At 43.9% G+C, this 27,888-nt stretch overlaps 1 protein-coding gene across 3 annotated transcripts in view; it reads right to left on the reverse strand.

Moving 5' to 3' along the window:
* The window catches only part of mast2 (microtubule associated serine/threonine kinase 2), a 169,313-nt gene that overhangs the window by 111,794 nt on the left and 29,631 nt on the right, over window positions 1–27,888 (reverse strand). For 2 of the 3 annotated variants that reach the window (XM_041935957.1, XM_041935954.1), the window contains exons 2-3: window positions 6,072–6,222; window positions 5,380–5,570 (exon numbers count right to left, since the gene is read on the reverse strand). In XM_041935957.1, the coding sequence (XP_041791891.1) occupies window positions 5,380–5,570; window positions 6,072–6,222 (342 nt within the window). The remainder of the gene's footprint in view (window positions 1–5,379; window positions 5,571–6,071; window positions 6,223–27,888) is intronic. The other variant, XM_041935955.1, reaches the window with a different exon arrangement.

Genomic DNA, 27,888 nt, shown 5'->3' on the forward strand with positions numbered 1-27,888 from the left:
TGACGTCTGCGTAGGAAAAAACAACCGTCAATCATCCCTTCAGCTGCTGACATATGATCCGATGGCCAGTTGGCACAAGCTTTGTACAGACCTATTAGCACTGCAGCTAACAGAGGGGAACGACTTCAGAGGATTTGCTTTTTAATGAGAAGTAACAGTAGCTGCTGTGTACTGCCTTCGACAGTAGACGCTGGTGTACAAACCTCAGAATCCTGTGAATACACAAACTGTCACAACAGACCAAATCAAAAAGAGATCTCAATCAGTTTTTTGTGCTTAATAAGCAAAGAAACTGTAGAGAAACCGTCCAGGTTCAGGTGTTTCAGATGCAGATGCATGTACAGCACAGAGTGTTGGACTGGGAGGGCTGGGCTGGGTCCTATCATGTCTTTCATACATACCCTCCTGCACACACTCATTGTGTTGACTGCTACGAATATTAAACCTGCCTGCAACAATAATAATAATGGGAATAATAATCACACACAGCATCATCTTATCTCTGTGGACTATGATTTGGTCCAGTTTGGTTTCCAGTTACAGGTGGAATCTGCTGGATCTCTGACCATCCTGTGCTCTGATATCAAAGGCTGAGGAGCTGCTAACCTGTCCGTCTGTGTCATTGTGTCTGTCACTGTCACGGCGGAGGAGAGCGGGTAAGAGCACAGTAATTATTCAACATGTTCTCATGTATATTTAACTGGCCGCTGTGTCAGCCTGTTCCCCCACAGCTCCAACGCACCACGATGGATGGCGAGGTCACTGAGGCCGAGGCCGGACAGAAGGTGCACTGCCCACACGCTGGATGCATGAACACTGCTCAGTGTCCACCAGGCTTTATTTACCTGCTTATTTACACTGATGAACATCTGGCAAAGAACAGTTTGTCTCTTATTTCTAAGATGAAAACAGCAGACGTGTTCAACAAGATAAAACATCTTCATAAATGACCTTTGGAGGTGCAGGTAGGAATTTCTTAAGCTTGAGCAGGACCAGGCTAGCTCGTCTTTATGCTAAGCTACAAGCTACATCCAGCTCCAACTCCAGAGATTTTTAATTTACGACATTGACACATGTCCAAAAGCAACATGGTGTGGTGATTTATCTTACGTTCAACATTATCTCCAAGAAATGTAAAGACGTCATCGTTTGTCCTGCATAAATTAAAATTAAACTTTGATTTTTTTTAAATGTATAATGAATTAATAAATACAAAAACATATTAAAGGATATTGATGCCTCAATTTGTACTGTGTGATAAACTTTGGGGATGACGATCAGATTTGATCTTTTGATCTCAATAAGACAGTAAAAAGTCTTATTTTCCAGAATATTCCAGTATTTCTTTACCGTGAAGACACGTCTCAAAGCCGCAGGTGTTGTCTCTCTGCGTGGAGGGGTACACACATGAACAAGGCGAGGGCTTTTTTTATTCACCTGAATCTGGTTGTGATCTCATTTCAAACCCTCATGTGTACGTTTCTCTCCCTGCAGAGTCTCACACTTAATGAAGACGTGCCGGCTGCTACAATACAGCAGCACCCCCCCTTTATCTCCAGGCCCATATCCCCCTTCCAGCACAGTATTTCACTTCTTTTTCCCTCCAAAACAAATGCTAATACTATGCTAATCTGATTGTGTGTTGCTGCAAAGATTCACCTCTTCAGCGACTGAAGCTGCTCGGTCAAAGACAGAGAGCTGAGCTCTCAAAGACCCTCCAGACAAAAAGGTTCATTTTCTCCCTTTTTCAAATACCGTGTCTCCGTCCATACGTTGTCCAAGTGCCGAGCATTCAGGGCAGTTTTACTGGAAACAAAAAAACACACACACACCACCTGGCGCTCGCAGGGGTTACCAGGCAATGGTTTGTTGTTAGCCTGGGAACACACACACGCACTTAGACAGAAGTGTGTCAGAGGGAGAGGAAGCAGGAGCGAGCAGACCCTCGTCCATTAGTCGAGAGGTAAACACCATCTGGACATCCACAAATGTTTTCCCAACACACGCACACACGCACACACACTACATGAGCTCCATTCATTACACTTAATAACATACACAGGGACACATTAACAACACAGGTGCTAACAACAGTAAAGGAGAGGGACCCCGAGGGGGGAACTTTTCCGTCCATTAACATCTTTGGTGGCACGGAGCACTTTCTGATCCGCCACACGGAGAGGAAATAAATTCTTAGACATTAATCCTCTTCCTGCAGATTTATCAGTGATGTCCCGTCAGCTGGAGCCAGGTAACAGCAGCGTGTACGTATTGTTTCACCTCTTCACCACCACCTTTAGTCCATCGTAACGGAGCTCAACAACAACCTGACAGGTGGTTTTACACGACGTCTCAACAGATGCTGCAGTCACCACTTTATTATTTACACCTCTACCATCTAACGTGCTCCAGAACAGCAGCCCTGCCATAAATTCTACCTTTATCAAGCTAATAATGTTTAGTTTCTTGGCACTGTTGGAGACGTGTTCATTTCAAACATTTTGTGCAATATCACATGTTGCTTTCTGTGTACTGAGCCGATATTTATATACTTTTCCGACTGTGCTACATATATTTTATCTACTGTGCAATGGTACAAACACTGTACTTAATTATCCATTTTTATCATGTGCAATTTTTAAAAAATCCATTAGCAATATAATTTTTTATACTCCTTTTGTTAAATGTATATATATTTGATTTTTGCATTCTATATTTTATATTCCCTTCTTGTTACTATGCTTGCTGTCTGTAACTCCCTCATTTCCCAGGTTGCACAGTTATATCTCATCTTAACATTTCAAAATAACCACCTCAATAACAGACATGTACTGTCATTGAATCAACACCTGTCTGACAGAGACAACAGAAACTCATCATAAGGTTTATAAAGTTAGACTTTATGGCTGAGATCTCTGGCTTTAAGATTTCGTTTTTAACCATACTGTCGACAAGCAGCATTACTGTCATGATCACCAGTGGATATAATCCCTGGTCAAAAACAAAAGCAAAAGAGTCACAGCAAAGTCACAGATCTTATAGAAACCACCCTACACAAAACACTGCATTTCAGAAAGCATGACACAAAGGATGGAAAAGAGATGGGTGGAAAAACACGCCAAGCGAGCCAGAGGGGCTCAGGTGTTCCTCCCAAATCCTAATGTAAGTCAATTCAAACCAGGAGATGGAGCTTTAAGCCCAGTAATATAAAAACTCTGACAGCCGTGACCCTGAGGAACAACACCGGAGTGAAAGACGATGAGCATGAACTGCTGTTTGCTAAGAAACAGAGCGAGCAGAGGGAGACAGGCCGAGAGAAACAGTGGACGGAGAGTCTGCCAAGAAAAAGGAAAACATTAATAAACTTGCCCTTGAGAAATATAATAACCTGCGATTATTTGCTCAACTAGAATAACTCTGCAGATCACATTTTCCGTTTTAAATTCAGGCCTCAGTTTCCTGCTGGCTGCATCGACAAACCCCTCTCACAGAGAGAAGGAGGAAAAAGTTCATTATGGAGTCATTCAAAACCAGCCAACATAAAATGAATCTGAGCTTAATGGATTCTTGTCTAACTAACACTCGCCGGCCCTTTAACCAGCTCGACCACGGAGACGGAGACGCATCTTCATCCCCAGCACAGTGTTTCCAGGATTTCTGTGCACAGTGTGTTGAAATGTGCTGAACATGTAACTCGTTTTATGTGTTTTTCAGAGTTCACATGCCGAAGGAAAGCAGACGCTCTCAAAGTTACCATGAGGAACGTGTCAAAGTGTGCTAGATAAATGATATCAGTGATAAAGCCACAAGTCGTCTTTGTGATACATGCATCTGTGCACGCAGCTGCCACAGCCTCTCACAGATATGAGACGAAGCTGTGGGTGATGCTCTTCACATTAAAACACTGCTGCCATCTGCTGGTGGTGTTCAGCTGTAGTTTGTGGTTCAAAGGGGTCGTAGTGCTGAATCAGGTTATGCAGATTATTCTTTCTAACTCTCCTTCCAACACTGATATTCTATTAATTAATCTTCTGGCATCTCTTTAAACTGCCTTCTTTTCATTTTTGTAATGTATTATCCTTATATGTGTAAGACACCTAATATTGCACAAAACTAGATTGTCAACATAAACCTATTTTAAACCTTTTGTTTGTTTTGTGTACTGTAGCACTGAAGGAATGCACTTTAATTAATCTGTAAAGTGAGTGAGGACTGTGTGTGATTTGTATAAGCCCGTTCAGACTTGACCCTCATTTATCTTTGTTTCCTTTGCTTCATCGTGTTGAGTTTTCTACTTTTTATCAACATTTTATCAATTATCAATTATCAACTTAAAAGGAAAACCTTTTGTACCATTTAAATTTTGGTCTGCAATTAATTTTTGACATTTTCTATTTATTAGTTGCAGCCCTACAATTAGCTACACACAGCAGCTTTAATACAAACACAGCTTGAATCTACTCTGTAAATACCTGTTCAGGGAAAGAAAGAAAATAACTTTATGGCTCTAATTAATCATTAATAATTATACATTTAGATTTGTGTGAGTGAACTGAACATGGTAAGGTAAAATCTTACAGCAGGCTATGTTCCTCTAGTAATCCCCTCTACAGCCAGCAGGGGTCATAGCGCACACACACGCACAGGTACACACACACACACACACACACACTGCAGAGCTGTATTCATCTAGACTACAGTCTGTGCTGCATCTTGACCCACTGAGCAAAACACACATGCATGCAGAAAAGCACACATTACACACACACACACACACACACACACTGTCATTTCTGCTCCATTTGTTCCTCTCAGCAGTGAACAAACAAGTGTTTGTGTGGATGTTAAATGCTTGTGTGTGTGTGTGTGTGTGTGTGTGTGTGTGTGTGTGTGTGGCTGGTGGCTCTAAAACACTGAGTCATCCTCAGTCTGCCTTCAGCTGGCAGAGTTTCAGTTCAACAGACAGGATCCATACGGAGCCAGACTGACTCACTGTGAGTCTGCAAATACTGACTGCAGCTATCACTTCACTTCATGGCCCACAGCAAATTCAAGCCTGATTTTTGTCAAATCCTGCACAAAACTTTCAGCAGTGGTGGGCGAAAGGTGGCACATGTAAGGCAATTTCAAGGACTTTTTTATATAACCATGATGCAAGCAATTTTGTGCCTTTGTTATGATCGACACTGATCTGGTGCTAACCCTGCAGGGTCAGAACTATTCCCATTACAGTCCATTTAAAACTTGGAAGCTATACTCCACTTTTCCCATGAATGAATGCATGGAAAAATGGCACTTTGTCCTGACATTAACACAGAATGGCACACGGCCCATGTGGACACATGCAGAGAGCGAGTTATGCAGAGTCTGTGTACTGACCAGTCCAGTGAGTGACGGAGCAGACTGTCCTAAGGCTTGGCTCCTCATACGGACCAGGTTGTTCACTTCCCCTCCTCCTGCAGACATTCCCCCGGTGGCGCCGGGCCCTCCAAGGCCTCCAGAGGGCCCCTGCCAGGCCAGCTGACTCACCCCTGCATGCAGACTGCTGGACAGAGGCAGCAGCTGCTTACCTGTGAGGAAGGGGGAGGGACTCATGTCAAACCCAACCAACCTGCTTTCCACTTACACTTAGCAACACTGTTCTGTTCACACTGGACATCCCCTGTGGACCTGTCTGTGTTCAGTGATTCATAGTCAGACCAGATTAAGATCTTAATGGTCTCAACCCTGAATAACTGGATGAGATTCAAACTGCCTGCAACACATTCACAGCTCACCTTCATCATCTGCTGCTGTCAACTTCATAAGCCCAAAAGACACTAAAAGAACCTCTGTTGACTTTTCACTTTACAGATTATGGACATGATTGGTCCAGGATTAATAACACTATCTTTAACCTGCCGGTGCTGTGTGAACGGAGATGAACACAACTGAACTGTGCATGCATCATCTCACACTATAAAACATTTTAAGAGTCAACTTGTTAATTCAAAACTGAAAACTGTGTCACGACACGTTCAAGTGAGAAACAGAGCTCCGTGTGTGCTTGTGTGTGTGTGTGTGTGTGTTACCGGTCATGGCCATGCTGCTGCGTCTGGCCCAGCTCTCGTCCTGGCTCAGCTGTCGGTGCAGTTTGGACTTCGTAGCGGCGGTGGCTGCAGGTGACAGGTCGGGGTTACTCAGCTTCCTGAAGAGGAGAGGAGGGGGAGCCGCAAACTCCTTCTGGAAAGATGAAGAGGATGGAGGGAGGAAAGAACGAGACAACTCATTAGACTTTGATGTCATGTGACCTGAGGTCTCCCTTCATACATGATGTCATCCTGCACAGCTGCTGAGGCTGAGGGTTGTGGGTTGGGTAATGAAAACAGACTCCTAATTGGAACTGATTGCAAATATATAGAAACTACAAATTCAATAAGAAAACTACGACTACGGCCAAAGATTCTGTCCATGCAAAATACAAACCAACAGACTTATCAAAGAAAACACACGTCACTTTCTTGCTCTGGTTATTTTTTCTGTTTTGGACACATTTGTTGTATTTTACTCTCAAATAAAAACAGAAAGAATCAACCCTGCCTAAATCGTACAAACTAAAACACTTCACCTGGTTGGAGCAAAGCAGGAGCAGTCAGAGTGTGGTCTCTGTGAGAGAGCAGGCTCAGAGCCAACACGAAGTCATAAAACACAAAGCTAACCACCTGCTGACGCCACAACTTCTGCTCACACGACCACAACACACAAACACACACTCTCTAATAGTAACACGCACGTCTGAACAGAAACCCACACACAAACACACCTGTTTTTGTCAGTATGCAACAGGAGCGGTTAGGAGCAGTTAGCAGCGTAAGAGGCACTCGGCGGGATGATGCCGGCTCTCTGTCATTAACCGACACTTTCAGCCATGAAAGCCGCGGCCAAACAGCTGCGGAGCGAGCGGAGAGTCTGACGTATGATTCGGTTTGTCAGTGAAATAAAGGAAAAGTTCCTCTGGACTTCCTCAATATCCCCGAGCTTTCCGAAGAGACACTCCAGAGAAAATACAGTACAGCCAGCACGCACGCATGCTGAAGGTCTGTGTGTGGGATTCTGCTTCCAAACGATTTTGGAAACATCTGCTGTTGCCATGGAAACAAGGCCTGCCTGGGCTCATATCCTCCTCTCTCTCGCCGGTGGACCAGCCCTTTTCCAGAAACATCTGGATGGCTTGCGTTAAAACACACACACACACGCACACGGCTGCACATATGAAAGAGTTTTAGTGAAAGCTTCCGTTACTCACCGCCAGTAAAACCCGAACCAACCACTCCCCTCAAAACGACTATGAGCACACACACAATAAACACACTCATGTGCAACCTGTATGCATTAACTCAGGCTGGACACTTTTGCTTGAAGTTAAACTGAAACCTCTGACAGACATGATCAAGGTAAAGAACGGCCTCTCATGTGCTGCAGCTGTCAGGGATCATGACACAGAAATGCATTTATCCAGAACTACAAAGATAACACCACCCTCATTCTGCTTCCCCACTATCACCTCATTTCAACATGTGCACAGAGCAGAGAAAGTGTTTCCACCTCTCCAACATCAGTATGAATACTGTTGATTGACAGCTTGAGTGGCTATGCCTCTGTGCTGCTAATGACAGTGTGTCTGTGTGGTACGCGCTGAGTGCTGCAGCACATTGAACAGAAACATTTGAGTCTACTGTCACAGCCTGTCAGTCCACTGCAGCTCTGCTTTTAACCAGCAGGTGGTGTGTTGTTGGTCTGTGATGTATCACAGCTGTCATCACACAGACACACACGGTCAGTTTTACAAGACTTTTCCAACCCACACACACTGCACAACTGAAAATGTGACAGCATGAAGTAAACACTCCTTATTTACACTGCAGTGTGAGGTTCAGGCTAATCCACAGAATTCATGATGGATTGGTATTGGCTATATAAGTCCCGATCTTTTCTTCTTCTTTGTTTATTGTGACCTACAGTGCCACAGACACATCAGCTCCTCTGAAACACTGACACTTTCATAACATAAAACAATATATGAAGATAAATCTTAAGTTGAGCAACAAAAAGGCTTGCAGCTTGTGTACCTTGTAAAGAAAACACGGACACTTGATGCGCCCACTGAAGGCTCGGTGAGCTGCTGCTTTCATACATCAGCTGGTAACTGACCATGCATCAAAGCCAGGCAGTAACTGTTCCTTTGCCTGTCAAGGTTTGCATGTAGCACACAACTAAGGCTGCAACGGGTAGTTAGTTTCAGAATTAACTGATGGATTGTTTTCTCAATAAAACTTCAGAAAACAGTGGAAAACAACCACTGAAGTTTCCTAGAGTGGAAGGCAGTGACAGCACCAACAGCATGGAAAAATTGCCAAAACCTGTGATGGTTTCAGCCTCTCAAACGTGAGAATTTCCTGCTTTCGTTTCTTTTACATGAAAATAAATGGGACATTTTTTGGCATTTCATTGCTGAATCAAGAGTTGCCAGTTCATTTTCTGTTGGCTGAATTTATCAACAAATACTTTGAGCTCTACGCTGCAGAAGTCATTTTTAAAACAAAGGCTCTTTGATTTCGGCTGCTCGGTGTCGATCAGCTTCACGTTGTGAGTTGTTTTTTAGATTCCAGCTCTGCTGACATTTTAACGTTTCCCACAGACTCAGATGAAAGTCCAAAAGTGTCTCAATGAATATCTGCAGACTCATAATGCTGCTCGCAGCAGTGACATGTCTTTCCACACTGTGCAGTGGCTTTACAGTGTTGCTCTACAGTATAACATCACAGTTTAGTGTGGTCACAAGTACCACAGACCACACCCAGCTGTGATGCAGCTTCAACACACTTACTTTCCACCACACCGAGGTCAGTGCAGCGATGCTCTGCCTCCAGACAACACGACTCCCTCTTTTAAGAAGTGTTTGATGCACCTTCCTGCGTAGCCTTTACTGACACGGCTACATGATTACAAATACACATAAGGTCTGCACACCCGTATTCCTCATTCAACTAAAAAACCCCATCAGACTTTGATTTACCTCCTTGAGGCCTGTGAATATTCTGTGAATGAAGTTTTAAAAGCCAAGAAACAAAGACGGCTACAAAGCACAATCCTAAACAACAGTTTAGTGGTAAAAAAGATGAACATCTGGACTGGAGTGAGCTCATCCAACAGCTTTTAAAGTGAACCAAGATGACGACTGTCTCTCAGCTGAGCATTTAACAAGCACTTAACAAAGTGCTCAGCTGAGAATAACAGCGATCCGGTCTGTGATCCAGCTGCCCTCCTTAAAAACAGATTAGTTACATTAACTTTCACAAAGAGAAAAACAACAAAAGCATCAATTAACCACAAAACTGCCAAAAACGAGCCTCGACTCATTGATAGGAAGTCGACAGCGTGTTGTTCTCTGAGTGACTGAGAGGGAAGTAAAACCAGGATTTCATAATTGTCTTTTCATTTCCTCCATTCTCTCTTCCTTCCCTCCGGACTCGTGTCCTGCTGAATCACATTTGGGTCGACATTCTTCTCCCGTCACGTCCCGCTGTGCCACACTTCAACATAACATCTATAATCTGTCCCGTCTGTCGCCTCATAGGGCTGAAACCAAGCTCCCAGCAGAGCTTCTCCCTCACAAAAACACTCAACAATGCAAAGATGATGCAGTTAATGCACAAAGATCCAAAGGTGACCAGACCACGCAGGTAAAACAAATGGACTTTTCAGCACAGACACTTGTGCTCATCAATAAAGCAAAGTCTCTTACTTTCACTGCAGCTCAGACCCACACAGCAAATAAAAAAAAAAAAACAGCCTCAATCAATCTAGTTTATTGTTTTTCTGGCAGCAGAAGAGCCGAACGATCCAAAACGTGATTTAAAAACCCTCTTGGCTCCGCAGTGTGTTGACTGTTGATTCAAAGAGCTGGCGGCTGACAAAGTGCTGCAAAATTACCCAAATGGCTTGCGAGTGAATTTAAAGCACTGGATGTGATGCACGGCACGGGGAGATAGATGGGCAGACGTTACACAGCAAAGTGCATCATGTGGAATGAAGGATCAAGCCTGTATGTTGTTTTCGTCGGCTGCTTTAGCGAGGAAACAGCCACGAGGGCCATTGTTTTTCAGAAACCTGTGTGTGGGTGTGCAGGCTGACCACCGGGGAGGAAGGAGAGTGCTGCCTCTGCAGCAGAGCACACCACAGTGGAAAGCTCATTTTAACGTTCAACATCTTCACTTTCCCTCAGTGGTAAAATATTCCAGGCTAAGCAGAGGACCCGGGCGTTAAATCACTTCTTTTACATAATTCAGGGTGAAACGATGAGCCGCACCTCGACAGGTCTTGATCAACTTGTTTGACCGATTTTTGAGGGTTTGGTGAACGGATGATTTGACAGGTTGTCAACTAACAGCCAGTTTAGCTGTGATTATCTGCGCTGCACTGTTTTCCTGTGCAATGAGGGATTACTACCACCACCTCAGGTGTGCTCACTTTGGATCACATGTGGACGTCTGATCATCTGACTGCTTGTGTTTCTTGACCTTTTTTAGCCTTTTAGCTACAAATCAGCTGTATTTTAAGTTAGGGAGATTGTAAAGATGTTGATCAGTAGTTTCCTCTCACCTCAGTAAGACAATCTAACTGTTGAAACTTGCACTGCAGAAAACTAATATTTATTTTTTCACTGTGAGCTGCAGTGCAGTTAAAAGCAGGTTGTAAATGAGGTGACAGCTGCTCACTGACCTTTGTAATTTAACAAACAATCAAACTCACTCAATTCTTTTCTTAATATCCATTATTTCTTTTTGTTTGTCCTCAAGTGCAATTCTCCATCAGCTCATACAGGAAGTGATTTCTCGTTGGACAGCTTACGGTACATATGTGTCAAATATAATGTGCAGAATCCTCACTGTGTGTTCCTTCAGGCCTCTTCAGCTGTGTCTAAAGTCTCAACAATCCCTCAGTGTCAGCAGACTAAAGGCACATTACGGACTTTTATCACTTTTTATCTCCGTGTGTCTGAACCTCACACGTCGCATCTGTTCCCTGAAGAAAAACATTCCACTGAAATGATCTCGACAGTGCTCCATGTTTGTGTCTGGACCTGCTGATGCTGCAGACCTGGTTCTGATGCTGTTTGGCCTCCAGCGACAGAGCAGGGTGGCGTTTGTTGTCAGCACACTGACGAGCAGACAGTACCTTCAGAGAACAGCCTGTACCCACGGCTTCACCGCTGCACCCCTGAGCCTTCGAAAGAGCTGAAACTGCCTGAGCAGACAAACTGAGGGACAAACTCATTATTCCCGCCCTCAACAGCCGTCAATATGAAAATTCAGCAACAGCAGAAATAACCCAGTCTGAAATGGAAACATTTACTCTTCCACTGTTTGCACAAGTGTAAAAATAAGTGAAAAAATATATTTCTTGTGTGTCTGAAGCTGAATTTCTGGTGTGCAGCAAACACATTCTTTCATTTCGGATAAAAAAAGCTATTTGAAGACATCATGTTAAGAGAAAGTCCATCTTTACATGGTGTCATCTCTGATAGCACAACAGTTGAGTTTTTCATTGATCAACAGAAGCCAAATTCACAAATATTAAAAACTGGCAAAACTATTAACAGAGAATCAAAAGCCAGATTACTTTTGACACCCAGCTCTAGAAACTCGTGTATGTGTGTGTGTGCGTGTGTGGTTAACAGTCTGCCTCGTGTTGCTGGGTGAACAGTTGTTACATCATGAGATTAATCACATGTGTGTCTGAGCAGGATTACATTGCATCATACCTGCTTCCTGTCCGTCAGCAGGGGGCTGGGCTGGCGAGCTGCGTCAGAGCTCAGTGCGAGCGTGTGTGAATATATGGTTGGTAATCAGAGCTGATACAAGGGCTGATGTGTTCCAGCTGTGTTCAAGCTAGAACAAGGAACTCGGGGGGGGAAAAAGGGAGGCAGAAATATGACAGAGGGAGAAAAATGGAAGGAAAGGAGGCAGAGCGAGGCAGTCTGGGAGATTCATGATGGAGGGAGATGCGGGGAATGCAGGGAGGAGCGTGAAGTGCGCCAGGACAAATGTTGCCTATCCTCAGCCGTGGTTTGTGGAAAATTGTTTGTCCACACGCAAAGAAAGAACTCCAAAAACAAAAGCCAAAAAGTCCAGAAAACAATCCACAGCCTGCCACATAACACCAGGGAGAACAACACGATTTAATGAGCTTAAACGCCACAATCAAAAGACTTAGTGTGGTGAAAATCTCATTCAAATGAAATGAAAGAGAACTGGGAGGAATGTTATTGTGATATTTCTTCCATAAAACAACCACCGGTCAGACTGGAGTCCACCTAAAGAAAACACTCCACTCCTGGCATGACTGACGTGATGCCAAGCGTGTCTGCTGCCATACAAGCAACCGCTTCTTCTTAATGACACTTTAAGTGGACGAAATGTTCCTTCAAATTCCCTCAAGTGGGTCTAAATGATCTTAGCACTCGCATAGTTTTGTTTGAGGACGTTGGAGAAGAAAGGGGCAGCTTCCTCACGCTGCTCGCTGTTGTGCAATAAAAAAGTGGTCCAGATTTATTTTCCTTTTTTTGATCGTGATTTAGATCTGGTGCCAGGACTCGAGGCAAATTTATGGTTTCTGTGTTCGTGTTGTTCCTGGTGAGATCAGTATCTTTGCAAAGAGCGGTGTTCTCTGGTTAATCACTAACAGCACAGCATCCCTTCTGCCTCTCAGCACTGTTGTTAATGGCAACCGTAGCAACACAATAACGACCGACTGCAGGTTAATGCAGCAAACGACCTCAGCACCGCGGACTACAGCCACACCTCAGAGCCTGAACTTACTCTCCCTGCAGAAACAGCCCGTCAGACATGACGGAAACGTGCTAATTCACATTTGATTTTGCTTAAAAGCTGCAACAATTAATTGGAAACTTAAGTCATTTCTAGCTCTACTACAGTGGCAATGACAGCGTTGTTCCAGGCGTTGAAAGATATGTTTAATTTGCCCTAAAATATCAGTTAGTTATACTTATTTGAGTTAAATGCCCACCCAGTTCCTGCTGAGCAGTGTACTGTAGCTACAGCCTTAGGCCACTTTATGCAAACAGCTGCATATAGCATATGTTAGCGGGTAGGTAAATGTCAGGTTGGTTTGGGGTTTTGCAGGCTGTCAAAAATTCCACTGCATCTGACTAAAGCATCAATAAAATCTTCTACAACGTTTATGCTGAAGTTGGGGCTTCATAATTGATTTATATTACATCACTATGTAAACAGGAACTGTTGCCATGGTGTCTGACAAGGAGAAGCATGTAGTGACTGGTCAAATAGAAGAGAACAGCTGGAGAAGAGAACAGAAGACAGAGGGGACATGTTCAGACTGCTCACTCTTAAGAAAAAAAGTTTAAAGTTTGTGTATATCTAGATATATAGATATATATATATATAGACCTGCAACACCGTATATAGCATGTCATCTGTTTTTATGCTCTTTTATTGGTATCTTTGAGAGGACAATAACACTGAACAGATGTTAGAATACAAGAGACGTGTTTACTGCCTCCTCTTCTTCAAAGTGAAAACACAGACAACATACTGATGGCTTTTATCTACAGGACAAAGATGGTGAGAGGTGAGGGGAGGAGGTCAATGGCCTAATTGAAATCAAGGCCGGTGTTTAATTAGCAACTCACCTAAAGTAAGTAGTAGTAGAAAAGTACTCTAACAGTGTTGGTGTGTCTGTATGTTCATGTCCACGCCGTATAAAGAGGAGAAACATCCAAATGTAGCCTTGAAGATATCTCTGTAGTTTCAGGGTCGCTGTTTTTGGGGTCGACCTGGCCTATTCTTTGGATTTTTCTTAGTTTTTCTCACCTGCTGCTGGGTTTTGTTTACTCTCAGACAGGCTAAATGTGCAGTCTTAGTCTGGCCAAAATCACACCAGCTCAGGTTTTGGCCTAACAATATAAGCCAATCCCTAAACCCATACCAATTAGGCACCAAACTATGTTAAGTGCTTACTTGCTACTGTACTGAGCCGCGTCACACCACAGTGACCACAGTGAAATCTGTCAGCTGGCTTTGTGCAGAGTAAATGAAATGAAATGATGCTGTGTATGTTCTCCCTGTGTTTTCAGTGGGTTGACTGCAGCTAATATTCTGTCTCTATCTGAGCTCTGCAGCTGTCAAAGCAGAGATCATATCATGGCTGGTAGCGAGGTCATCTTCAAACTACAAGCCTCCAGTTAAAGGCACCACGTCAGCCGGGTGGAGGGTACCACCTCCAGGGATCGGTTCAACTATAACAAAAAGACCTCTGGCCTTTCTGACCACCAGCTACAGCTACAACTACAGCTATATTAAACAGACACTAGTTCAAAAGTTAGTGCAGAAAAACGCCCACAGCCAGCCCACACAGGGTGAGGCTAGCAGAGATAAGAGACCTTCAGAGGACACTCCACCGCCGGGTCGCCATGAGGTCATATCTGCCTCCTAAACACACAGCGTGATCAGGGACGGAGGGTGAGGTCAAGAAGAGGGAGACAAAGAGACCACGCAGCCAGAGTTGTTTTGTCAGGTGTTCATTTTGGGCTGCAAAATGCCAACCTCAGACTTTCCACATCCACAACCTTCCAAAGCCACGCAGAGCTGCTTTCTGTTATCTGACTGCATCACGTTATGAAACCCATAATGAGGAGCTACGAGAGGCCTGCACTGCCCCCGCCGCTCTGCACCATCCTGAGCCGGCCGTGCCGCAGCCCGCACCTCTGTGTCCAACAATGCTGTGGCATTTGTGTGGCAAATGGAAAAGCTGCAAAGGTCAACACATGCTGGTTTATGTCTGAAAAATGTGTCCACTGCATCAGAGTTGTTGATTTTCTACCGTGCCACTGCAGGTTTTTGTGGCTTTTTATCTTTTTTGTAAGCCTTCCTTTTTTTCCAGAAAATACTGATTATACTGACTGACATGGCAGCTGCTGCTGGCTTATTTCATCAGCCTGTAGACAGTAACGATTCATAAGTTGGCCAAATGAACATGCATGAATAAGTGAAAAACTTAAGGGATAGTTCAGATTTTTTGAAGTGGGGTTGTGTGAGGTGCACCGGTGTAGGAAACTAAGCAATGTAGAGCTGGGAGGAGAAGCAAAATTAAACTCCTCCAACTTAAATTTCCATATTTCTGCACATGCCATGCACTGACTGTGTCATCTGCAAATCAGCTGTTTGGGTCAGAGTTTATGAATGAGACAACAAAAATCAGAAAATACAAATGACTTATTATGCCGTTCACTGTACAGACAGGAGGATACCAGACTCAGGCTTCACGGTCAAATTTTCCAACCGGCCACCATCAGTCCAACAACCAGCGGCTGCTGACACACTCCTGCCTGTGTGTGTGTGCAGCGTGTCAGACGGCAAGGTAAAGTGGTGAAAATATTCTAAATATAGTTAAGACTTAAACTTAAGGATGCATCAGTCAGACTTTGCAGTACTAGTACCTGGCTAATATCTGGGCTTTAGGTATCAGCTTACACCAATAGCAATCAGATAGTGGTGTTTAGTTAATTAGCTCTATGCCTGGAAGAGGCAGAGGTGGAAGAGACGGGATTAATTAGTTAATTAGGGACACGGGGCAACGTCCCGAGTCACTGGCTCCTACAGCTATTTCATAGCTGCAGGAGCCAGTGACTCGGGGCGTAGCCCCGAGTCACTTATTACTATCCCGCGCGTTTCTTCTTCTTCTTCTTCTTCTTCTTCTTATTAGGGACACGGGGCACGCTCCGAGGCACTGGCTCCTGCAGCTCTGCTGCAGGAGCCAGTGACTCGGGGCGTAGCCCCGAGTCACTTATTACTATCCCGCGCGTTTCTTCTTCTTCTTCTTCTTCTTCTTATTAGGGACACGGGGCAACGTCCCGAGTCACTGGCTCCTACAGCTATTTCATAGCTGCAGGAGCCAGTGACTCGGGGCATAGCCCCGAGTCACTTATTACTATCCCGCGCGTTTCTTCTTCTTCTTCTTCTTCTTATTATTAGGGACACGGGGCAACGTCCCGAGTCACTGGCTCCTACAGCTATTTCATAGCTGCAGGAGCCAGTGACTCGGGGCGTAGCCCCGAGTCACTTATTACTATCCCGCGCGTTTCTTCTTCTTCTTATTATTAGGGACACGGGGCAACGTCCCGAGTCACTGGCTCCTACAGCTATGAAATAGCTGCAGGAGCCAGTGACTCGGGGCGTAGCCCCGAGTCACTTATTACTATCCCGCGCGTTTCTTCTTCTTCTTCTTATTAGGGACACGGGGCAACGTCCCGAGTCACTGGCTCCTACAGCTATTTCATAGCTGCAGGAGCCAGTGACTCGGGGCGTAGCCCCGAGTCACTTATTACTATCCCGCGCGTTTCTTCTTCTTCTTCTTATTAGGGACACGGGGCAACGTCCCGAGTCACTGGCTCCTACAGCTATGAAATAGCTGCAGGAGCCAGTGACTCGGGGCGTAGCCCCGAGTCACTTATTACTATCCCGCGCGTTTCTTCTTCTTCTTCTTCTTATTATTATTAGGGACACGGGGCAACGTCCCGAGTCACTGGCTCCTACAGCTATTTCATAGCTGCAGGAGCCAGTGACTCGGGGCGTAGCCCCGAGTCACTTATTACTATCCCGCGCGTTTCTTCTTCTTCTTCTTCTTCTTCTTCTTATTATTTTTCATCTTCCTCCAAGTTTTCGTCCTCAAACTCGCCCCGCAGCTTTGAGAAAACCCTCGCAAATTATATATCAAAACGTGCGTATTGTTCGGGATCGGTGTGCTATTACTTTTCTCAAATTTATCGCAGTTTTTCGCGTCGTAAGACGCGAAAAACTGCGATAAATTTCCCATAAGAAATGAATGGGACGGGCGAAAAAAACAAGATTGAAATTGGAGTTTTTCAAACATCTGTAGCTCAGGCATACATTCACCGAGAGACTTCATTTCAACTTTAAAATGTAGACCCAAGTCTGGTCTATTGGTGTGTTCATCCACATTTTGATTGGTCCTATAGTTTTTGATCAGTCACTGTTCAATGACAGTGATCGTTTGGCGGGAAATTTTGAGATTATAATGGGTGTGTATTGCGCGGAATGTTCGTGCTAGAGTGCGTGCTAGAGTGGCACAGAGTCTAAAAACGATCTGAAAATCTTCTCTTTTTCTCGTCGCTACGGCCACAAATTACACTCTACACGCATAATTTTGGGCTCATTTTGTAGACAAACTTGTCCTCTTTCGTGTGATGTCCTCGAAAAAGCCGAGAGACTTACTGAATTTAAATAGTGAGACGTTTTGTGCAGCCAGCGCCCTCCTGTTCTCCCATTAAGTCCCATGTTAAAATTCAGAGCTGTTTTGTGAGCAAAGCAGAAATGCCTCCTGTCTTTAGATCGCCATAAAACGAAAAGTTGTTGTGTCAGGAATAAAACGAGGAGATGGCCGGACTCAGGAAGTTCTCGGGAGTCCGATGATCTATAGTACACTCTGATACGAGGTACGGTTCTCTCACCAGAGGATTTAGTTCAGGAGGTTCGCCGAACCCAAATCTCACTGCATACAATACAAACTCCTGTTCTCTGAGTCGCAGAGTCTTTTTAAGTCGACCATTTTGTCATTTTTCTAAAGAATATCTGGACATAAAACACACGTACATCTGGCCCAGACTTGTCCGCATCTCACAGTGTAATCGGTTTTTTGATAGCAGCTACGGTTTTGACACAATCGCAAGTTGTTCGGAAGAAACCGACAGCGAAAAAGCCGCTTTTCAAGGGAAGAGTTTAACAGGTGCAACTGTCATTTACACACACACCGGTCAATAACCCACGCACACACATCTGCAGGACAACAAGCCTGAGAATGATTATCTTAACGAGCTCAGTCAAAACAAGGGCATTGTTTGAAAACAATCTCCATCCAACAAACAGTTAAACTCAGCTTCACCAAGCGCTTTGCCAAAAAGGTTGAGACAGTAGTCACACAAACACACACACAAGCAGGGCTAACCAACAGCTAAAAAGTGATTAAAAACAAGCACGTCAAAACTGAACAGGAACAGGTAAAAAGTGGGAGAGGTAGAGAGGTAATTATCAGCAGGTGGGGCAGAAGTTACACACGCACACAAACAAACACACACACACACACACACACACATTCAGACACACATATACCAGACACATCTCCATGTAGGAGCTGGTTGGGCTGCTTGTGTAGTTCAAGCAGACACACACACACAAACAGACGAAGACACACACATACGCAGTCACACACAACGACAGATACATAAACACACACACACAGACAAATGCATAATGAAAACCCCATCCCCCCGCCCCCTTGTTAACGCCGTTAGCTCTGTTAGCTCTGTTAGCACAGTTAGCTCTGTTAGCGCTAGCGCCGTTAGCTATATTCGCACCTTTAGCTGTTAGCTCAGTTAGTGTTAGCTCTGTTAGCTCTGTTAGCATTAGCTCCATTCATGTTTATTGATTCAGTTCATTAATTCATGTTAACAGAGACATGAAGCAGAGGAGAGAAGCAGACACAGACAGCTGAGGTGATCAACAGAGACAGACAAGGAGAAAGCCACAGAAACACAGCTGAGAGCAATTCATTAATCAGGGACTGACTACCTCTGATATCTGCCGTTTTCTCAAATTGCAGCCTTTTTCAATTGTCCGCTGCTTCGCCATAGTTTCTCCTAGAGACTTCATTCAAACTTTAAAACGTAGATAATTTTGTCGGCTCGAACGCACCCCGTGTCCCTTTCAAAATTTCCCAGGGGGAATTTTCTAGTTAGGGACACGGGGCACGCTCCGAGGCACTGGCTCCTGCAGCTCTGCTGCAGGAGCCAGTGACTCGGGGCGTAGCCCCGAGTCACTTATTACTATCCCGCGTGTTTCTTCTTATTATTATTATTTTTCATCATCCTCCAAATTTTTGTCCCTGAACTCGCCCCGCAGCTTTGAGAAAACCCTTGCAAATTATATATCAAAACGTGCGGTTTGATCAGGATCGGTGTGCTATTACTTTTCTCAAATTTATCGCAGTTTTTCGCGTCGTAAGACGCGAAAAACTGCGATAAATTTCCCATAAGAATGAATGGGACGGGCGAAAAAAAAAAGATGGAAATTGGAGTTTTTCAAACGTCTGTAGCTCAGGCATACATTCACCGAGAGACTTCATTTGAACTTTAAAACGTAGATAATTTTGTCGGCTCCAAATGACCCTCGGCACATTTTGATATCTCTTACGGTTTTCGAACTATGACCATCGAAGGCCGACGTAAGACGCGAACAACTGCGAAGACTTTCCCATAAGAAATGAATGGGGAAATTTCCTCAAATTTCAGCCTTTTTCAATTGTCCGCAGCTCGGCCATACTTTGTCCTAGAGACTTCATTCAAAGTTTAAAACGTAGATAAATTTGTCAGCTCAAAATTAATACCGGCACATTTTTTGATATCTCTTACGGTTTTCGAGCTATGACCATCTGAAGACCATCAAGTTTCTCACAAAAATGCTCAGAATCTCTCCCTCTACAGTGGGTGATGTCATAAGTTAGAGTGAGACAGCCGGTGAAAAATCGCCTGAAATGTGTTTCTAAAATTGCCGTAAAATACAAACGGTGAATAGGAGACACATAATTTTGGGATCTTTTGTAGACAAACTTGTCCTCTTTCATGTGATGTCCTCGAAAAAGCCGAGAGACTTACTGAATTTAAATAGTGAGGCTTTTTGTGTAGCCACCTCCCTCTAGCTCTCCCATTGACTCCAATGTAAAAATTCAGAGCTGTTTTGTGAGAAAAGCATAAATGCCTCCTGTCTTTACATCGCCATAAAACGAAAAGTTGTTGTCTCAGGAATAAAACGAGATGATATTCGGACTCAGGAAGTTCTCGGGAGTCCGATGATCTATAGTACACTCTGATACGAGGTACGGTTCTCTCACCAGAGGATTTAGTTCAGGAGGTTCGCCGAACCCAAATCTCACTGCATACAATACAAACTCCTGTTCTCTGAGTCGCAGAGTCTTTTTAAGTCGACCATTTTGTCATTTTTCTAAAGAATATCTGGACATAAAACACACGTACATCTGGCCCAGACTTGTCCGCATCTCACAGTGTAATCGGTTTTTTGATAGCAGCTACGGTTTTGACACAATCGCAAGTTGTTCGGAAGAAACCGACAGCGAAAAAGCCGCTTTTCAAGGGAGGAGTTTAACAGGTGCAACTGTCATTTACACACACACCGGTCAATAACCCACGCACACACATCTGCAGGACAACAAGCCTGAGAATGATTATCTTAACGAGCTCAGTCAAAACAAGGGCATTGTTTGAAAACAATCTCCATCCAACAAACAGTTAAACTCAGCTTCACCAAGCGCTTTGCCAAAAAGGTTGAGACAGTAGTCACACAAACGCACACACAAGCAGGGCTAACCAACAGCTAAAAAGTGATTAAAAACAAGCACGTCAAAACTGAACAGGAACAGGTAAAAAGTGGGAGAGGTAGAGAGGTAATTATCAGCAGGTGGGGCAGAAGTTACACACGCACACAAACAAACACACACACACACACACATTCAGACACACATATACCAGACACATCTCCATGTAGGAGCTGGTTGGGCTGCTTGTGTAGTTCAAGCAGACACACACACACAAACAGACGAAGACACACACATACGCAGTCACACACAACGACAGATACATAAACACACACACACAGACAAATGCATAATGAAAACCCCATCCCCCCGCCCCCTTGTTAACGCCGTTAGCTCTGTTAGCTCTGTTAGCACAGTTAGCTCTGTTAGCGCTAGCGCCGTTAGCTATATTCGCACCTTTAGCTGTTAGCTCAGTTAGTGTTAGCTCTGTTAGCTCCGTTAGCATTAGCTCCATTCATGTTTATTGATTCAGTTCATTAATTCATGTTAACAGAGACATGAAGCAGAGGAGAGAAGCAGACACAGACAGCTGAGGTGATCAACAGAGACAGACAAGGAGAAAGCCACAGAAACACAGCTGAGAGCAATTCATTAATCAGGGACTGACTACCTCTGATATCTGCCGTTTTCTCAATTTGCAGCCTTTTTCAATTGTCCGCTGCTTCGCCATAGTTTCTCCTAGAGACTTCATTCAAACTTTAAAACGTAGATAATTTTGTCGGCTCAAAATGACCCTCGGCACATTTTGATATCTCTTACGGTTTTCGAGCTATGACCATCGAAGGCCGACATAAGACGCAAACAACTGCGATAAATTTCCCATAAGAAATGAATGGGGAAATTTCCTCAAATTTCAGCCTTTTTCAATTGTCCGCTGCTCGGCCATACTTTGTCCTAGAGACTTCATTCAAACTTTAAAACGTAGATAATTTTGTCGGCTCAAACACACCCCGTGTCCCTTTCAAAATTTCCCAGAGGGAATTTTCTAGTTATTATTTTTCATCTTCCTCCAAGTTTTCGTCCTCAAACTCGCCCCGCAGCTTTGAGAAAACCCTCGCAAATTATATATCAAAACGTGCGTATTGTTCGGGATCGGTGTGCTATTACTTTTCTCAAATTTATCGCAGTTTTTCGCGTCGTAAGACGCGAAAAACTGCGATAAATTTCCCATAAGAAATGAATGGGACGGGCGAAAAAAACAAGATTGAAATTGGAGTTTTTCAAACATCTGTAGCTCAGGCATACATTCACCGAGAGACTTCATTTCAACTTTAAAATGTAGACCCAAGTCTGGTCTATTGGTGTGTTCATCCACATTTTGATTGGTCCTATAGTTTTTGATCAGTCACTGTTCAATGACAGTGATCGTTTGGCGGGAAATTTTGAGATTATAATGGGTGTGTATTGCGCGGAATGTTCGTGCTAGAGTGCGTGCTAGAGTGGCACAGAGTCTAAAAACGATCTGAAAATCTTCTCGTTTTCTCGTCGCTACGGCCACAAATTACACTCTACACGCATAATTTTGGGCTCATTTTGTAGACAAACTTGTCCTCTTTCGTGTGATGTCCTCGAAAAAGCCGAGAGACTTACTGAATTTAAATAGTGAGACGTTTTGTGCAGCCAGCGCCCTCCTGTTCTCCCATTAAGTCCCATGTTAAAATTCAGAGCTGTTTTGTGAGCAAAGCAGAAATGCCTCCTGTCTTTAGATCGCCATAAAACGAAAAGTTGTTGTGTCAGGAATAAAACGAGGAGATGGCCGGACTCAGGAAGTTCTCGGGAGTCCGATGATCTATAGTACACTCTGATACGAGGTACGGTTCTCTCACCAGAGGATTTAGTTCAGGAGGTTCGCCGAACCCAAATCTCACTGCATACAATACAAACTCCTGTTCTCTGAGTCGCAGAGTCTTTTTAAGTCGACCATTTTGTCATTTTTCTAAAGAATATCTGGACATAAAACACACGTACATCTGGCCCAGACTTGTCCGCATCTCACAGTGTAATCGGTTTTTTGATAGCAGCTACGGTTTTGACACAATCGCAAGTTGTTCGGAAGAAACCGACAGCGAAAAAGCCGCTTTTCAAGGGAGGAGTTTAACAGGTGCAACTGTCATTTACACACACACCGGTCAATAACCCACGCACACACATCTGCAGGACAACAAGCCTGAGAATGATTATCTTAACGAGCTCAGTCAAAACAAGGGCATTGTTTGAAAACAATCTCCGTCCAACAAGCAGTTAAACTCAGCTTCACAAAGCTCTTTGCCAAAGAGGTTGAGACAGTAGTCACACAAATGCACACACAAAAAGGGCTAACCAACAGCTAAAAAGTGATTAAAAACAGCACGTCAAAACTGAACAGGAACAGGTAAACAGTGGGAGAGGTGCAGAGGTAATTATCAGCAGGTGGGGCAGAAGTTACACAGGCACACACGCACGCACACACACACACACACACACACATTCAGACACACATATACCATACACATCTCCATGTAGGAGCTGGTTGGGCTGCTTGTGTAGTTCAAGCAGACACACACACACAAACAGACGAAGACACACACATACGCAGTCACACACAATGACAGATACATAAACACACACACACAGACAAATGCATAATGAAAACCCCATCCCCCCGCCCCCTTGTTAACGCCGTTAGCTCTATTAGCTCTGTTAGCACAGTTAGCTCTGTTAGCGTTAGCGCCGTTAGCTCTATTCGCACCGTTAGCTGTTAGCTCCGTTAGTGTTAGCTCTGTTAGCTCCGTTAGCATTAGCTCCATTCATGTTTATTGATTCAGTTCATTAATTCATGTTAACAGAGACATGAAGCAGAGGAGAGAAGCAGACACAGACAGCTGAGGTGATCAACAGAGACAGACAAGGAGAAAGCCACAGAAACACAGCTGGGACCAGTTCATTAATCAGGGACTGACTACCTCTGATATCTGCTGTTTTCTCAAATTGCAGCCTTTTTCAATTGTCCGCTGCTTCGCCATAGTTTCTCCTAGAGACTTCATTCAAACTTTAAAACGTAGATAATTTTGTCGGCTCAAAATGACCCTCGGCACATTTTGATATCTCTTACGGTTTTCGAGCTATGACCATCGAAGGCCGACGTAAGACGCGAACAATTGCGATAAATTTCCCATAAGAAATGAATGGGGAAATTTCCTCAAATTTCAGCCTTTTTCAATTGTCCGCTGCTCGGCCATACTTTGTCCTAGAGACTTCATTCAAACTTTAAAACGTAGATAATTTTGTCGGCTCCAACACACCCCGTGTCCCTTTCAAAATTTCCCAGGGGGAATTTTCTAGTTATTATTTTTCATCTTCCTCCAAGTTTTCGTCCTCAAACTCGCCCCGCAGCTTTGAGAAAACCCTCGCAAATTATATATCAAAACGTGCGTATTGTTCGGGATCGGTGTGCTATTACTTTTCTCAAATTTATCGCAGTTTTTCGCGTCGTAAGACGCGAAAAACTGCGATAAATTTCCCATAAGAAATGAATGGGACCGGTGAAAAAAACAAGATTGAAATTGGAGTTTTTCAAACATCTGTAGCTCAGGCATACATTCACCGAGAGACTTCATTTCAACTTTAAAATGTAGACCCAAGTCTGGTCTATTGGTGTGTTCATCCACATTTTGATTGGTCCTATAGTTTTTGATCAGTCACTGTTCAATGACAGTGATCGTTTGGCGGGAAATTTTGAGATTATAATGGGTGTGTATTGCGCGGAATGTTCGTGCTAGAGTGCGTGCTAGAGTGGCACAGAGTCTAAAAACGATCTGAAAATCTTCTCGTTTTCTCGTCGCTACGGCCACAAATTACACTCTACACGCATAATTTTGGGATCAGTTTGTAGACAAACTTGTCCTCTTTCGTGTGATGTCCTCGAAAAAGCCGAGAGACTTACTGAATTTAAATAGTGAGACGTTTTGTGCAGCCAGCGCCCTCCTGTTCTCCCATTAAGTCCCATGTTAAAATTCAGAGCTGTTTTGTGAGCAAAGCAGAAATGCCTCCTGTCTTTAGATCGCCATAAAACGAAAAGTTGTTGTGTCAGGAATAAAACGAGGAGATGGCCGGACTCAGGAAGTTCTCGGGAGTCCGATGATCTATAGTACACTCTGATACGAGGTACGGTTCTCTCACCAGAGGATTTAGTTCGGGAGGTTCGCCGAACCCAAATCTCACTGCATACAATACAAACTCCTGTTCTCTGAGTCGCAGAGTCTTTTTAAGTCGACCATTTTGTCATTTTTCTAAAGAATATCTGGACATAAAACACACGTACATCTGGCCCAGACTTGTCCGCATCTCACAGTGTAATCGGTTTTTTGATAGCAGCTACGGTTTTGACACAATCGCAAGTTGTTCGGAAGAAACCGACAGCGAAAAAGCCGCTTTTCAGTTAACAGGTGTAACTGTCATTTACACACACACCGGTCAATAACCCACGCACACACATCTGCAGGACAACAAGCCTGAGAATGATTATCTTAACGAGCTCAGTCAAAACAAGGGCATTGTTTGAAAACAATCTCCATCCAACAAACAGTTAAACTCAGCTTCACCAAGCGCTTTGCCAAAAAGGTTGAGACAGTAGTCACACAAACACACACACAAGCAGGGCTAACCAACAGCTAAAAAGTGATTAAAAACAAGCACGTCAAAACTGAACAGGAACAGGTAAAAAGTGGGAGAGGTAGAGAGGTAATTATCAGCAGGTGGGGCAGAAGTTACACACGCACACACACACACACACACACACACACACACACACACACACACACACACACACACACACATTCAGACACACATATACCAGACACATCTCCATGTAGGAGCTGGTTGGGCTGCTTGTGTAGTTCAAGCAGACACACACACACAAACAGACGAAGACACACACATACGCAGTCACACACAATGACAGATACATAAACACACACACACAGACAAATGCATAATGAAAACCCCATCCCCCCGCCCCCTTGTTAACGCCGTTAGCTCTATTAGCTCTGTTAGCACAGTTAGCTCTGTTAGCGTTAGAGCTGTTAGCTGTATTCGCGCCGTTAGCTGTTAGCTCCGTTAGTGTTAGCTCCGTTAGTGTTAGCTCTGTTAGCTCTGTTAGCATTAACTCCATTCATGCTTATTGATTCAGTTCATTAATTCATGTTAACAGAGACATGAAGCAGAGGAGAGAAGCAGACACAGACAGCTGAGGTGATCAACAGAGACAGACAAGGAGAAAGCCACAGAAACAGACGAAGACACACACATACGCAGTCACACACAACGACAGATACATAAACACACACACACAGACAAATGCATAATGAAAACCCCATCCCCCCGCCCCCTTGTTAACGCCGCTAGCTCTATTAGCTCTGTTAGCACAGTTAGCTCTGTTTGCGTTAGCACCGTTAGCTCTATTCGCACCGTTAGCTGTTCGCTCCATTAGTGTTAGCTCTGTTAGCTCCGTTAGCATTAGCTCCATTCATGTTTATTGATTCAGTTCATTAATTCATGTTAACAGAGACATGAAGCAGAGGAGAGAAGCAGACACAGACAGCTGAGGTGATCAACAGAGACAGACAAGGAGAAAGCCACAGAAACACAGCTGAGAGCAATTCATTAATCAGGGACTGACTGCCTCTGATATCTGCCGTTTTCTCACATTGCAGCCTTTTTCAATTGTCCGCTGCTTCGCCATAGTTTCTCCTAGAGACTTCATTCAAACTTTAAAACGTAGATAATTTTGTCGGCTCCAAATGACCCTCGGCACATTTTGATATCTCTTACGGTTTTCGAGCTATGACCATCGAAGGCCGACGTAAGACGCAAACAACTGCGATAAATTTCCCATAAGAAATGAATGGGGAAATTTCCTCAAATTTCAGCCTTTTTCAATTGTCCGCTGCTCGGCCATACTTTGTCCTAGAGACTTCATTCAAACTTTAAAACGTAGATAATTTTGTCGGCTCGAACACACCCCGTGTCCCTTTCAAAATTTCCCAGGGGGAATTTTCTAGTTATTATTTTTCATCTTCCTCCAAGTTTTCGTCCTCAAACTCGTCCCACAGCTTTGAGAAAACCCTCGCAAATTATATATCAAAACGTGCGTATTGTTCGGGATCGGTGTGCTATTACTTTTCTCAAATTTATCGCAGTTTTTCGCGTCGTAAGACGCAAAAAACTGCGATAAATTTCCCATAAGAAATGAATGGGACGGGCGAAAAAAACAAGATTGAAATTGGAGTTTTTCAAACATCTGTAGCTCAGGCATACATTCACCGAGAGACTTCATTTCAACTTTAAAATGTAGACCCAAGTCTGGTCTATTGGTGTGTTCATCCACATTTTGATTGGTCCTATAGTTTTTGATCAGTCACTGTTCAATGACAGTGATCGTTTGGCGGGAAATTTTGAGATTATAATGGGTGTGTATTGCGCGGAATGTTCGTGCTAGAGTGCGTGCTAGAGTGGCACAGAGTCTAAAAACGATCTGAAAATCTTCTCGTTTTCTCGTCGCTACGGCCACAAATTACACTCTACACGCATAATTTTGGGCTCAGTTTGTAGACAAACTTGTCCTCTTTCGTGTGATGTCCTCGAAAAAGCCGAGAGACTTACTGAATTTAAATAGTGAGACGTTTTGTGCAGCCAGCGCCCTCCTGTTCTCCCATTAAGTCCCATGTTAAAATTCAGAGCTGTTTTGTGAGCAAAGCAGAAATGCCTCCTGTCTTTAGATCGCCATAAAACGAAAAGTTGTTGTGTCAGGAATAAAACGAGGAGATGGCCGGACTCAGGAAGTTCTCGGGAGTCCGATGATCTATAGTACACTCTGATACGAGGTACGGTTCTCTCACCAGAGGATTTAGTTCAGGAGGTTCGCCGAACCCAAATCTCACTGCATACAATACAAACTCCTGTTCTCTGAGTCGCAGAGTCTTTTTAAGTCGACCATTTTGTCATTTTTCTAAAGAATATCTGGACATAAAACACACGTACATCTGGCCCAGACTTGTCCGCATCTCACAGTGTAATCGGTTTTTTGATAGCAGCTACGGTTTTGACACAATCGCAAGTTGTTCGGAAGAAACCGACAGCGAAAAAGCCGCTTTTCAAGGGAGGAGTTTAACAGGTGCAACTGTCATTTACACACACACCGGTCAATAACCCACGCACACACATCTGCAGGACAACAAGCCTGAGAATGATTATCTTAACGAGCTCAGTCAAAACAAGGGCATTGTTTGAAAACAATCTCCATCCAACAAACAGTTAAACTCAGCTTCACCAAGCGCTTTGCCAAAAAGGTTGAGAAAGTAGTCACACAAACACACACACAAGCAGGGCTAACCAACAGCTAAAAAGTGATTAAAAACAAGCACGTCA

This window comes from Chelmon rostratus, chromosome 4 (assembly GCF_017976325.1).
Source record: "Chelmon rostratus isolate fCheRos1 chromosome 4, fCheRos1.pri, whole genome shotgun sequence".
Lineage (NCBI taxonomy): Eukaryota > Metazoa > Chordata > Actinopteri > Chaetodontiformes > Chaetodontidae > Chelmon > Chelmon rostratus.